Here is a 12193-nt window from a genome sequence, read left to right as displayed (position 1 = left end):
AAGCCCACTGCACATGTCAACACATGTCAACAACCGCCATACTAAAATAAGCTCCAGTCCAAACACTAGTGAAAGAGACACAACCAGCGGTGGAAGGGCCTCTTAAATAACTGGTTCGCGGAGGCACCATCACCATCAGCAGGGACCCACTGCTAAGGAAGACGTGAAGTGCCATACTAAGGCCTAAGTGCCTGAATGAAAAACAAAAAAACGAAATTACCGGCAAGCACCAGAAACAGACACCCTCAAGGCTCCTCAACCACAGGCACCGGCCGAGATGGCTTTCCAACACTAATCACAGGGTTGGGCCCCACCACCACCACCACCAGGACCCAGAGCGGGTATGGATGCACTTTCCCCTGAGTCATGCTGCGTGGGGCACACCCAGGGGGCCACCTGTTTACTTCCTGACTTCCTGTTACGAACGGGGGGGGTTGGGGGTTAGGGGGCGCACAAAAGAATTCAGCAAAGGTTCTCCGTCGCAGCATAGTCTCTGGCTGGAATGACATGCTTGGAGAGTGAACAATCAAGGGCCGAGTCTGGGGCCCTTTCTTCTGTGGCAGTGAAATTACTCATCATCAGTAAGATGACCGGCGCCTGGCATGGCCAGTGTGATGGAATCCATATGGGGAGGCAGCAGGCCTGATGGCTATTACTACTGTAGGCCTTCAAACACATAATCACTCCTGGCTGTTATTCTAGACCCTCAGCTGTACACTCCACACACTCACTGCCCCTTCTGCGTGGTGAGAATTGAAGCCATATCTCCAGGTATCGGGTGATCGACTTGCCACTGAGTGTATGACAAATTATGACCAGTGTGTCCAGCATGACTTTTCCAGACAAAGGAAAAGGGTAGCAGACTCTCAAAATGGGCCGCAGTGAAGTACTAAGACATACAGGGAACAGTGCACTGTGTTGAGGGTAATAGATTACCAATGAAGACAGCAGAGGTCGTAGTTCATGTACATAAAATATCGTTGAAGTGCATAAACTTTGCAGAAATGCAGCAAAAGCATTTTTATCTTTTTTTGTCTGGCTCAAATCGGTGACCATTTGCATAGAGATATGGGAAATCCATCTGATCTGTTTGTGTCCATAAGAATAACAGTAATGGTAGAGGCAGACAAGAGAGGGAAAGAAAAAAGATCCCACAGAGAGAGACAGAGAGGAAGACAGCAAGGCAACCTGGTCCCATGCAAACCAACTTGACATTTCTGTGATGACATTTCATACTTTCCATTTCATCCTTGGAAATCATCAACTGAAATCAAATGGATCTGCTCCAGCCATCCTCACCAGATGTACAGTGGAACAAGTTGAAGCAAAAAAACAATAGAAAAAAACCTCTTTATAAGTTTTGCATTAAGAATGGGACAAATGCCATGCTTGGATTGCATAGAGAGGACTGCACTGTGGGATCAACCTTGTCTCTCTGGCTTGCATGATAAAGGGGTGCCTATAATTTGCCTGCTCCTCTGTCCAATATTACCTATTTGTGTGCACAGTGCCATATCTACATGACGCATCAGTGCATATCCTGGCTGGTCAGGGATGGAAAAGTTGAGCGGAAAACTCCGGAGCACAGAGGTGATCCAGATCTTTCTCTGACCCGTGCCTCATGTCCCCTCTCCACTCGCTCTCTTGCCACATGTCCGGCTGAAATCACTGGCCAGCCACTACAGCGGGAGCCCCCCTCCTCTTCCTCCTCTTCATCCTCCTCCTCCTCCTTCTCCTCCTTCTCACAAAGCACGCTGAAAATCAGCTCATTTCCATGACCCTCACCTTAACCCAACACATCATTACTGGTACCTAATTACAGGAGATTTCCTGGAATTGGAGAGACTTCCCACCTCAAGGTTATACTTTTTCAGGATTTGCCGCAGCCATATTTGTGTGTTTGGATCGTCTCTACCACACGTAGTTTGGAAACAAACATGGCACAGTCCCTGGTCACGTTTGCATATTTGGAGCTTGCTAGAGTCGTGAGAAAATCAGTCAAAACACCAATACATGTGGAATAAAGTCTCTGACTACCATGTTTGAGTACTGTGTGAACTTCAGAAATATTTACCAGAGGCTCTTGTTTTTTGACAAGCCGAACGATCTTTACTGAGTCTTCCTCTTCGTCACAAATGTTGCCGGGCAGAGGTGGAAGCTCAGGGTCGTAATTTTTCTGTGCCACAGAATCGTGGACAGACAGCAGACTCTGTGGGGAGAGTACAATTTAGATTCAGACCGTATAATAGGCTACATTAGCGATCAGACACAAGACAAAGCCCTGATGTATGAGTGTCTGGGAGCCTCGAGAATTAATTTCAGCTAGTTCTATGAATTTTTAACATTTCCAAAACAACAAACAGAGATTTATGGGTATCATGCTCCATAAAAAAAACCTTCCTCGGCCAAAAAGAAAAGGATCCAAGAGCCAACAGATCATTAAACCTGTCCAAAATAAATCCTGTCATATAGCAGACACCCTCATCATCAGCAATCTTCTGTTATTCTAATATTGAGGTACTCTGTGTTTCGACTCCGTAATTGGTCGGGACCATTTCGGTTCTGCAGATGCACAGGGTAAGGTTATTAAAGAGTGGGGGGCTAGGCAACTGTTCCTTTTAGAAGCGTGTAACGGCCCTTTTAATAGTCGTAATGAATGGTTTCATCACTGCGCACATTAGCCTTGCTAATGACTCTGATGGGGAGAACATTTGTTCCCTCGCCGGGGAGCCATAAAGGGGAAGCCAGACAAACACATCACACCTTGATTGATTTTCCACCCAAGAAATGGGCCGTGTCTGTTCCAACCACAGGCCCCTCTATCACAGAGTGAGTGCCTTCATTTGCTGCTGTGTTGTGGGTGGCTTTGAATCAAGATAATCTAGGTACATAGTCAGGTGGGCAGACATTGAACATGCACTCAGGTAACCCATGTTTGTTTCAGTTGATTATATTTAATTGTCAGAGGATTTCATCCAAACTCGTTCACATTGTTGAACCCAGTGAAGATTTCCTTTCAGTTCATCTGCTCCACTGAAACCTAAACTTGGGCCATGTCTCAAACTGGGTACTTGCGCACTTCAAACACTGACTTTCAGTGCGTAGGGCGTTCACACTGACAGAACCAGCAGAATTCAGGGCACTGAAAGTACCCGGATAGCGCACTGCAAACGGTCAAAAAATGCAGTGTGAAACAATGGACACTTCTCGCCCTAAACGGGCGCCATCTTGGCTACATAGCGGAAGAGGAGGAGCCCTTTCGGCAGCTTTTCAGTTTGGAAAGTTGGCTGACTGCAGGTCGCAAATCACTTCAACCATTATTGCTGGTTACAATAACTGTGTTATCTGATAGTACAGTGTCTATTTCTCGGTAACTTTTGAAAAATCTAAGCGAGGAAATGCCCAAAAATGTACATTTACATACAAAACACGGCCGTCAGCGGAGTTTGGTCCGCCATCTTTGTTTAAAATTTCCAGTTGGCCGGAGGGAGCTGGCGCACAGATTTATGGGTAAAAGGCTGGCACATTTGCGTCCGTCAGTATTCCATTTGAGAAAACACTAATCAGAGACTAAACGCACTACAGATGTAAGTGCATGGTGTGCACTACGCACTGTATTGCAGTGTACTTCGTAACGTACTCGATTTAAGACATAGCCCTGTACTTTGGTCTTTTTTTGTGTGAATGATGTCCACAGGAGGGTGGAGAGAGGATGAGACAGCTACAGAGCTCTGGCAGCATGAAGATGACTATGGAAAAACTAGCATATGCTAAGTTTGATGAGCTCAACTAGCATATGCTAAGTTTGATATGAGCTATTGAACTAGGATATTCTAAGTAACAGCATGCAAGTTACAGGAATGCATTCTTGAATGCAGTGTTGTGAGTCTGAGTCCAGTCTCAAGCCCCCAGTGTTTGAGTCAGAGTCCTAGTCCGAATCACCAAAGAAAAGAACGAGTCAAGTCCCCATTAGTCCAAATCATCAACAAACTATGAGATGGATTAATCAGGAAGAAAGGAAATGTGTTCTTCGTTAGCAACAACGCTCCTGTATTTATCATCTCCGGGGTATAATTGCCATCAACGTGTAGTGAACATCACACTGCCATGGCTTGTTTACTTTTGTCAACTCACGTCAATGACAAATCTGATATGATTTTTAAACGCTTCTCATGGCAAATTGATATATGCAATGCAATATATGCTTGACAGCCCTAGTATTGATATAGTTGCTAATATCTTATGCCATATAATTATGGCCTAATACAAAAAAACTAACAAAAAAGTCTGAGTACTCGTCTCCAACTTTCAAGTCTTAATGCAGTCAATGCTCAAGTCCACATTCACTGCTTGAAAGGATGGGGACCGAATTATATTACAGTTTTTCTCGATTGCCTAAACACAGTTGACTACAAGAAAGCACATTTTAACAGAGGGTTTGGAGAAGAAGAACAAGTGTTCTACTGTAGCATGTGAGATCAGTGATCAAGGAAGTGTTAGTGTTAGAGGTCAGATGGGTAATATATCACCACTTAACTATGGCAGTTATGTGCCTGGCATAAGGCCTGGCCAGATGTTGGAGAGCTGGATGTAGTTGTATGTAAATTTAAGTAAAATGTGTGCCAGTGTATAAGGCTTAAATTATGCGTGACTGTGATTGTCATTCATTACCTTAAGGTGGGGTTTGGACAGCAGGTAGTACAGCTCAGCTGCCTCTGGACTGGCATACGACTCCCTTAGCTCTAGAGCCAACTGGTAATAACACAAATAAGAGAAAACTTACAATATACACTGCCAGAGTCAAAGAAAAGTAGCAAAGTTGTATAGTGGGTTGGCACAGTGAGGTTCAGTCTGGTCCCTCGACAACAAATCATCGATACTCTAGAGCAATTGTTGACATTTTGAATGCAATTTTTTCAAATCAGACATGGATGGTAAATATGTTGCTCATAACTAGGATATGATCCAGGAGAGCCGCAGTGCCAGTAAGCTGAACACAATTCAATCACTCTTCCCCTAAAATGTCCCACAAATGTCAACTGTTCCAGATTTTTTGAAATAAACCAAACAAGAATGTCCTTCATAAACTGAGACTTAAAAAAACAAAAAAAAAACACATTAAGTTTGTGGTGGTGCAGCAGCCGCACTAAGTCCCCAAGGCCGGCTAGCCCTACCCTGTGAGGAAAATGGAGCCCTCATCTGCTGAACATCCTCCAGCAGCAGTGGCCACTAACCGTGGCAGTAGCACTGACGGTCGTGTCACTTCACCTGACATTAAACATACATTCAGCTCCTTGCGCTGGAAACCCAACTCTGCGAGGGAAATGCTTTTAACAGCTTAATGCTCAAAAATGTCCTCCCTATTCTCACTCTGCAGGGAGCTGGAAAAGTGATATCTCTTTAAAAGGAAAAAAAACAATCCGTGGTCTGGGTGTAGACAGGAAGAGAGCGTCCACCAAACTGATGCTCAAAGAGTGAGCGTCACAAAATTGTGCTGGTATTGAGTTTTTTTGGACGCACAGACAAACAAGGCCTGTTTTGATAGCAATCACCCAAACCAAAGTAGACAGATTTATCAGGCATATGTTCATAATCCAAATGAATGGGTTATAGCAAAACTGGACTGGATGCCCTTCTTATTTTCACAAGATTAAATAGGAATCAGATGAATACTGGAGTTCTCGCTATACATCCTACCATGAGTTCTGCTTTGTATGATTTCGATCTCGCACCAGGGACAGATTACTGTGACCTGTCATTTTATAGCTGTACAGTCAGAGCAGGGCTAAGCGATGAAGAGCATGGATTTGTACTTTTGTGGTGCATTCTTGGTCATGCTCCAAAACCCCAGAAAACTCGCCAAAAACTCTAACCATAGGGGGGGTGAGACTGTCATCAGCGTATGGCGCATGAATACATTTTCATGTGATGGGAAGTGTGTGTGTGTGTGTGTGTGTGTGTGTGTGTGTGTGTGTGTGTGTGTGTGTGTGTGTGTGTGTGTGTGTGTGACAGCAGGTATACACTGTATGTACATAATATACTTTTTTACGTCTGTATATCCTTGTGTATGTATGTGTGTGTTGGTACACATTCACATTTGCATGAACATGAGTGTGTGTCTCTGCTTGTGTGAATTTGCATGTCTGTGTGTGTGTGTGTGTGTGTGTGTGTGTGTGTGTGTGTGTGTGTGTGTGTGTGTGTGTGTGTGTGTGTGTGTGTGTGTGTGTGTGTGTGTGTGTGTGTGTGTGTGTGTGTGTGTGTGTGTGTGTGTGTGTGTGTGTGTGTGTGTGTGTGTGCAAGCTTGCCTGTGTGTGAGGCTGATCCTACGCTGCTGTCCTGGGACCTAACTGGTAATCCCTGACAGCACAAACAGAGGGCCAGAGCAGTGAAACCTCAAACTCCAGCCAACTCCTCTCCACCGCCCTGGATACTCTTTTCACCCCCCGCCCCCCATCCCTCCACACACCGACCTGCAGCATCCAGCCTCCAGCCTCCAGGAGCCTGTGAGCGGGAGCGGTGGTGGAGGAGAATCCACCAGGGAGCACTAACCTCGCCTGCCAGGCACTCTGCACTGTCCTGGATGGGTTTGAGCCTCTGGGCTCCAAAGCGAAGCAATCTCTCATAGACCTGTGAGTGTAAAGAGAGAGAGAGAGAGAAAGAGACACAGAGAGAGGTTGAATGAGGAAAAGACAGTGGATGATGAGGTGAATTGATATAGATGCAGACATAAAGAAGACATTGAAAGAGAGAGGGGGTGGCAGAACCCGGCATCAGTTGCTAGGTAGGTGGCGGGGGTGTAAGGGTGTTGGGGCCAGGGGGGTGATGGGTCCAGTGAGGAGGTGGCGGGCGATGCCCTGCATAGACGAGTGAACCTACGAACCCATGAAACCCCAGACACAGTGGTGTCTGTTAACAAGAATCTCTCTGTATTGTCTGAGTAATACATCATGGCACGGGGCCGAGGACGGATGATTTGACAAGCAGAGCACGTCCCAGCATGCTAAATCAGTCAAAAGAATAACAGAGGAGCTGGTTTAGGAGAAGCAGGGGCTGGCTGGCTGGCTGGCTGGCCGACCGGCGGGCCGCTGTCTGTGTGTACGTCTATCTGTCTGCCACTCAACACAGGGGGAGCGGAGGGGAAAGAAAACTCAGCATCACATTAGTCCATGAGAAATATGTAATCATATTTACGACCCTTGCATAGCTGAGAGTCCTCATAAAAAAAATGGATTTAATCACAGTTGGATTTGTTGAGACAATGTCAGTATTTTTTTTTTCCTTTAAGTGTTCATGCTACTAGCCGAGCAGCCATACGTTTGAACAGTTAGGCTTATGTTCTCTCTCTCCCAGTCTGGGTCCTCCTGCCCAGCCTGCATCTCAGTGCTCATAAAGCGGTCTGTGTTGGCTGTGTCGCTTGCTTAATACACGTGGATCTGCCAAGTCTTGCACCTCGTATAATGGCCCGTCCAGAGAAATTCATCCCATTTCATTCGTCCTCAGTAATACTTTTTGGGAGATCCAACTGTTTGATAATCTAATGAATTTGATCCTGTTTTTCCACCATCAGATAGGAATGGCTGTGTCCCATCTGTGACAATGAAGTTGTGGAATTTCTCAGCAATGAAAAAGAACAATAATAACATTATTGATCCAACATGTTCAAAAAATAAAAACGAAATGCCCGTCAGGGTAGGATTTACTTGCATTAAAGTGTACACTGCATGTTGACCACAACAATGTTTTCAAGCTTTTTTATTTTTTACTTGAATTGGTATTACACTATAACTGTAAAAAATACTATTGTACTAGAACGTACAAAGGAAGATTAAAAATCACCCATTTTCTCTTGAACATCACTTCTCCTTCAGTCCCTCATGTCAAACAACAAACATTATACCAACAAACAAACATCATAAATTATATTAGGCAGTCTTATACAAGTAGTATAAGTATGGCTGTTTTTACAGCATTATAGTATGCCATTTTAAATTGGTCTGAGCTCAGTTAAGGAGCATCCATGTTTTCTCAAAGTGACTTGTAAAATCTCTTGGACAAGAGTCTGTGTGTGTAGACATTATATCTCAAACCAAGCTATTTTGGAGACATTTGGAAGTGCGTGACCATAAATAACTTCACCATTTGTTTTGCACTCTAAAATGTGTTTTTCCCCTCAACGTAACAGACGTTAGCTCTGCTATCATGCCTTGGAGCAGGTGCTCGCTCTATGGCTGCTCTGAGGATTATCACCAATCCCACAATCCTCTCTGTTCTGCATGGTTCACGCCATGGACAGAACATGAGGAATAGCCTCATCATCACCACAGGATAGGAAGCGTGGCTACCCCATTGACCACAGAAGACACCAACAGCCCATACAGACACTCTGGACCTTTATCTCAAGCTTTTTACATTCCCCTCTGCCTGTTTTTAACCTTCCCTTACTAACGGTGTCTCCTCTGTGCCCCCCCTCCCCCCCCATTCCCCCACAGTACTACAGCGCAGGCAGCACCAGACAACATTTGTTTCAGCCATCAGTCCAGGCAGCCAGCAGATGATGCTACTGGGTGTGCTCGCCCGGCTGTATTTTTGGAAGTCTCGTTTCCAAACGCTTGACTGTCACTGAAGAATGTCATCATTCCACAGAAGGTGTCCATCAGGTTATTATGAATTGTCAACAAAGAATTATTACGGAGTGCATGTGGAAAGAAAAGGGAAAAAAAACACTGGGGCAAAAGAGAGTAAGAAGGAGACAGAGACAGAAAGCAAAAGAGCAGGTCTTTTTTTTGTTGCTTTTGGAGTTGAGACATAAAACCTGACTTGGACTGAATTAGGGCTCTCTTTTTCATGCAAGCCTATGACTGTTTTTGTCCATCTGTGTGCCTGTACGTGCCTTTATGAGAGTGAGCATATACAGTATGTGTGTATGTGTATGCAGTGTGTGTGTGTGTGTGTGTGTGTGTGTGTGTGTGTGTGTGTGTGTGTGTGTGTGTGTGTGTGTGTGTGTGTGTGTGTGTGTGTGTGTGTGTGTGTGTATTTCAGTAATGGACAGACTGAGAGGTCACCCTGATGAGCAGATGGAGTGTGTTCCCCATAAGTGTGTCCTGCAGGAAATTGCTGTCCTCACTGTCATCCATATGAGACTCCAGCCCATACAGTAGAGAGGCGAGGAGCCTGCACACACCTGCAGATGAGCATGAAACACACAAAAAAGAACTCTCACCATACACACAAGCAAACTCTTTAACTCTTAAATAATAACGGCAATGCAATCAATGTAATGGCAATGAAACTAAACCTCTCTTTCCCTAGACCACACTCAATATTTACTATTTCACTCAAAGTAATTAATTTCTAAGCAAACCTCCCACTTTGAAATGCAATATTAAAGTAGTTGGGTACAAGTTGTGAAATGACTAGGTGCCATTTTGCTGTCCTCCTCTGTTGGTAGTGTTGTCTGCACCAACGCCTTTATAAAATCTACGCTTCCATTTCCTTGCTGCAAGAAGGATTTGGGTATGTATCACAGAGCTCTGTTTATTCTTAGTCGTTTTCACTGTCAATTCACTGTCATCGCCTCTCTGATATGTTCCGTCACTAAGCAGAATTCCTCCGGCATGTTGCTTGTTCGCTCATGCCGAACCAAGTTAAATAGTTCTCTGGTGTTTTAAGTCATACGAGGACCATTCAAAAACACTGGAGAGATGATAATGTCCACAGATGTCTGGCTGCCAGCTTGTACTGAATGGATTATTAAACTCAATTTAGGGAGAGACACACCAGAGCTGGAGGCTGTGGAGATTATGGGGAAGTCTCAGAGGACATACAAAATGGAAGGCGGCTGTAGAGCTTCCAAATGTAACAAAGCCTCTTGTTAACCTGCACTGTAAAAGTCTATCTGATAACCAGCGTTAACGCCGCCCCCGGGGGGGTTAGATGTGTGTGCAGGACAGTTTTCATGGCCTGGACGTCAGATCACTCTATCCCTCCGTGTCTGTCTACTGCATTTCTGTCTCCACTCATCTCATCCTTCCAAGTCTCTTACATTTGGCTAAGTGGGAGCTTGAATTAAGATTCCATACTCTGGTCAATAAATAAATAAGCAAATATTACAACACCGTCAGGATTATCTATTCATAACATGACTTTCTCGTTAGTTCTGCTATGTCGCACCACAGCCAGATATGTGAGTTCTGCTGTCCCTGTTATCACCAGATGCAGCTCTTCAGCCAAGCAGGCCAAGTCCTGAATGCAGTTTGTACTAAATACGCGCACAGTCCCCTTTTTTTTAGAATGGAACACCGTTGTCTCAGGCCAACCAAAACTCATCATGCTGAAATCCAGCTGCTGCCCACCTGCTTCTGCGCTGCTTTTATACGGAAACACATTTCAGCATGACCACTACTGAGAGCCAATGAGGACAGGGATTACGAGGAGATGCAGCAAGACCAACGTTAGACGACAGCCAAGCAACCATCTATGCTGCCTATTCTCCCATTTTGGGGCTGCTGCCTTGAAATGTTGACCCACTGTAATGTGAAGTGTGATCCATGTCCAATATCCCGTCTCCTACGGTGGGTGGGCTCAGCATGCTCCTTTGTATGCAAATAATGCAGCGGATGATATCAAAGGGGTCAGTTACTGGTGTTGGATCTTTAAAGGAGAACAGAGAGAGAGCGAGATATATATACATAGAGAGTTTATTAGTAGAGCTAATGAGGGATACTGGGTGATCACTGACATATTGGTTTTAATGTATGACACATGGTTATTACAACCATTTTTCAACTATTTCCAGTCATTTAACTCATTTGTAATTGTTCAGCTCTACTTTACCTATGAGCTGTTTAGAGCATTAAATGCATGAATGGGGAGTCTGTGATAATGCCCCCACCTAGTGGTGAACTGTGTTGCCAGGATTATTCGTATGGTGTTGGCACTGCTCGACAAAGTCCTATTCGACATCACCAGTGTTTAAGATTAAGATGTGTGCAAAAATACTTCTAAACTACATATGAAGAGTAAATCTGGTGAATAAACAATGTCATAGGTTTTAAAATACTGGCCATAAGACATCTAACATGAACAACATGAATACATTGCACATTTTCGTGAGTAGATGCTGCAATACACCACTTGATCATTCAATTCTCACTGTAATACTATGCCCAACAATTGAGAAGAATACATTAAAGTCATTACAACATCCAGGAAAAAGAGAATTTGATGAAAAATTGGAAGTTCTCAATTCAGAACTGTGAATTTACCAATGGCACTTATTAATCACTGCATTAACACTAAATTACAAAGTGTACAATGTACAAATTAAAAAATTATAATAAGAAAATAAGAAAAATAAAAGGATTCCAAGTTGAAGGAACCTACCAACACTCCATCTGAAGGGTGGACAGGCTTCACCTCTCAAATTCTCATTTGTCCTTGTTCAAATCTTCTGCAACCACAGGTATACAGGTATATTACACATCGGAAAAGGATATTTTTATAGAGAGCTTATTTCCACTCAGGTTATATCCAAGCCCCAAGAGGACCGGAAAAGGCAAACAGAAGCCACTGTCAGTAGAAATGAGCCACTGAATGTAACAGACAACACTGCCCTGGTTGATAATCATCAATACTGACCCAAATTGTCCAAGCGAGCACAAACGCTCAATGGAAAAGAGGAACACGTGACCACATTGTGTCTTTTACACACTATGGACACTGATGAACTAAATGTGTTTAGTGGGTTAGTGTTTCACTATTTCTCACCAAAATATCCAAACACTCACACATATTCCTTGTGACCACAGAACACAGGTTTTTTTCTCTTTACAACCAGCACAATACTAAACATCTTTTTGTGAGTCTTGGGTTATGCCACAGATGAATTTGTAGATTGAGCTAAAATGCAGCCTACATCCTTCCCAGTCAGTCCAGTCAGTCAGTAGCCTCCCTGCTTCACTTTACTTCAACTTTCTTTGTTGTCAGAAATTAAAAATGCTTATTTATTTACAGGTTGACAAATAAACAGTTTCCCCCTTTTACACAATACCTTATCTGCCAGAGGAGGTTGAATAGTTTTAGTCCACAGAGAAGTCTTGTCATCAGTCAAAAACTGATGATATTCGAGAATAAGAATCTGCCATGTTGTGTTCAGACCATACAACTAGGGACAAATGAGTGAATCCTCTAATAG

The 12193-nt window shown here is 43.9% G+C and overlaps 1 protein-coding gene across 1 annotated transcript in view; it reads right to left on the bottom strand.

Moving 5' to 3' along the window:
• The window catches only part of LOC105910981 (MAGUK p55 subfamily member 7-like), a 31458-nt gene extending 19815 nt beyond the window's left edge, over positions 1–11643 (bottom strand). Inside the window, exons 1-6 of the mRNA XM_031560341.2 lie at positions 11383–11643; positions 10528–10650; positions 9063–9181; positions 6550–6627; positions 4672–4752; positions 2075–2209 (exon numbers count right to left, since the gene is read on the bottom strand). Coding sequence (XP_031416201.1) covers positions 2075–2209; positions 4672–4752; positions 6550–6627; positions 9063–9181; positions 10528–10588 — 474 coding nt within the window. The 5' untranslated portion in view covers positions 10589–10650; positions 11383–11643. The remainder of the gene's footprint in view (positions 1–2074; positions 2210–4671; positions 4753–6549; positions 6628–9062; positions 9182–10527; positions 10651–11382) is intronic.
• Between the last annotated feature and the right edge of the window lie 550 nt (positions 11644–12193).

The sequence above is a fragment of the Clupea harengus genome, chromosome 22, assembly GCF_900700415.2.
Source record: "Clupea harengus chromosome 22, Ch_v2.0.2, whole genome shotgun sequence".
Taxonomy (NCBI): Eukaryota; Metazoa; Chordata; class Actinopteri; order Clupeiformes; family Clupeidae; genus Clupea; species Clupea harengus.
Note: the sequence above shows the minus strand (reverse complement) of the source record. Positions and strands in the feature narration are given on the sequence as shown.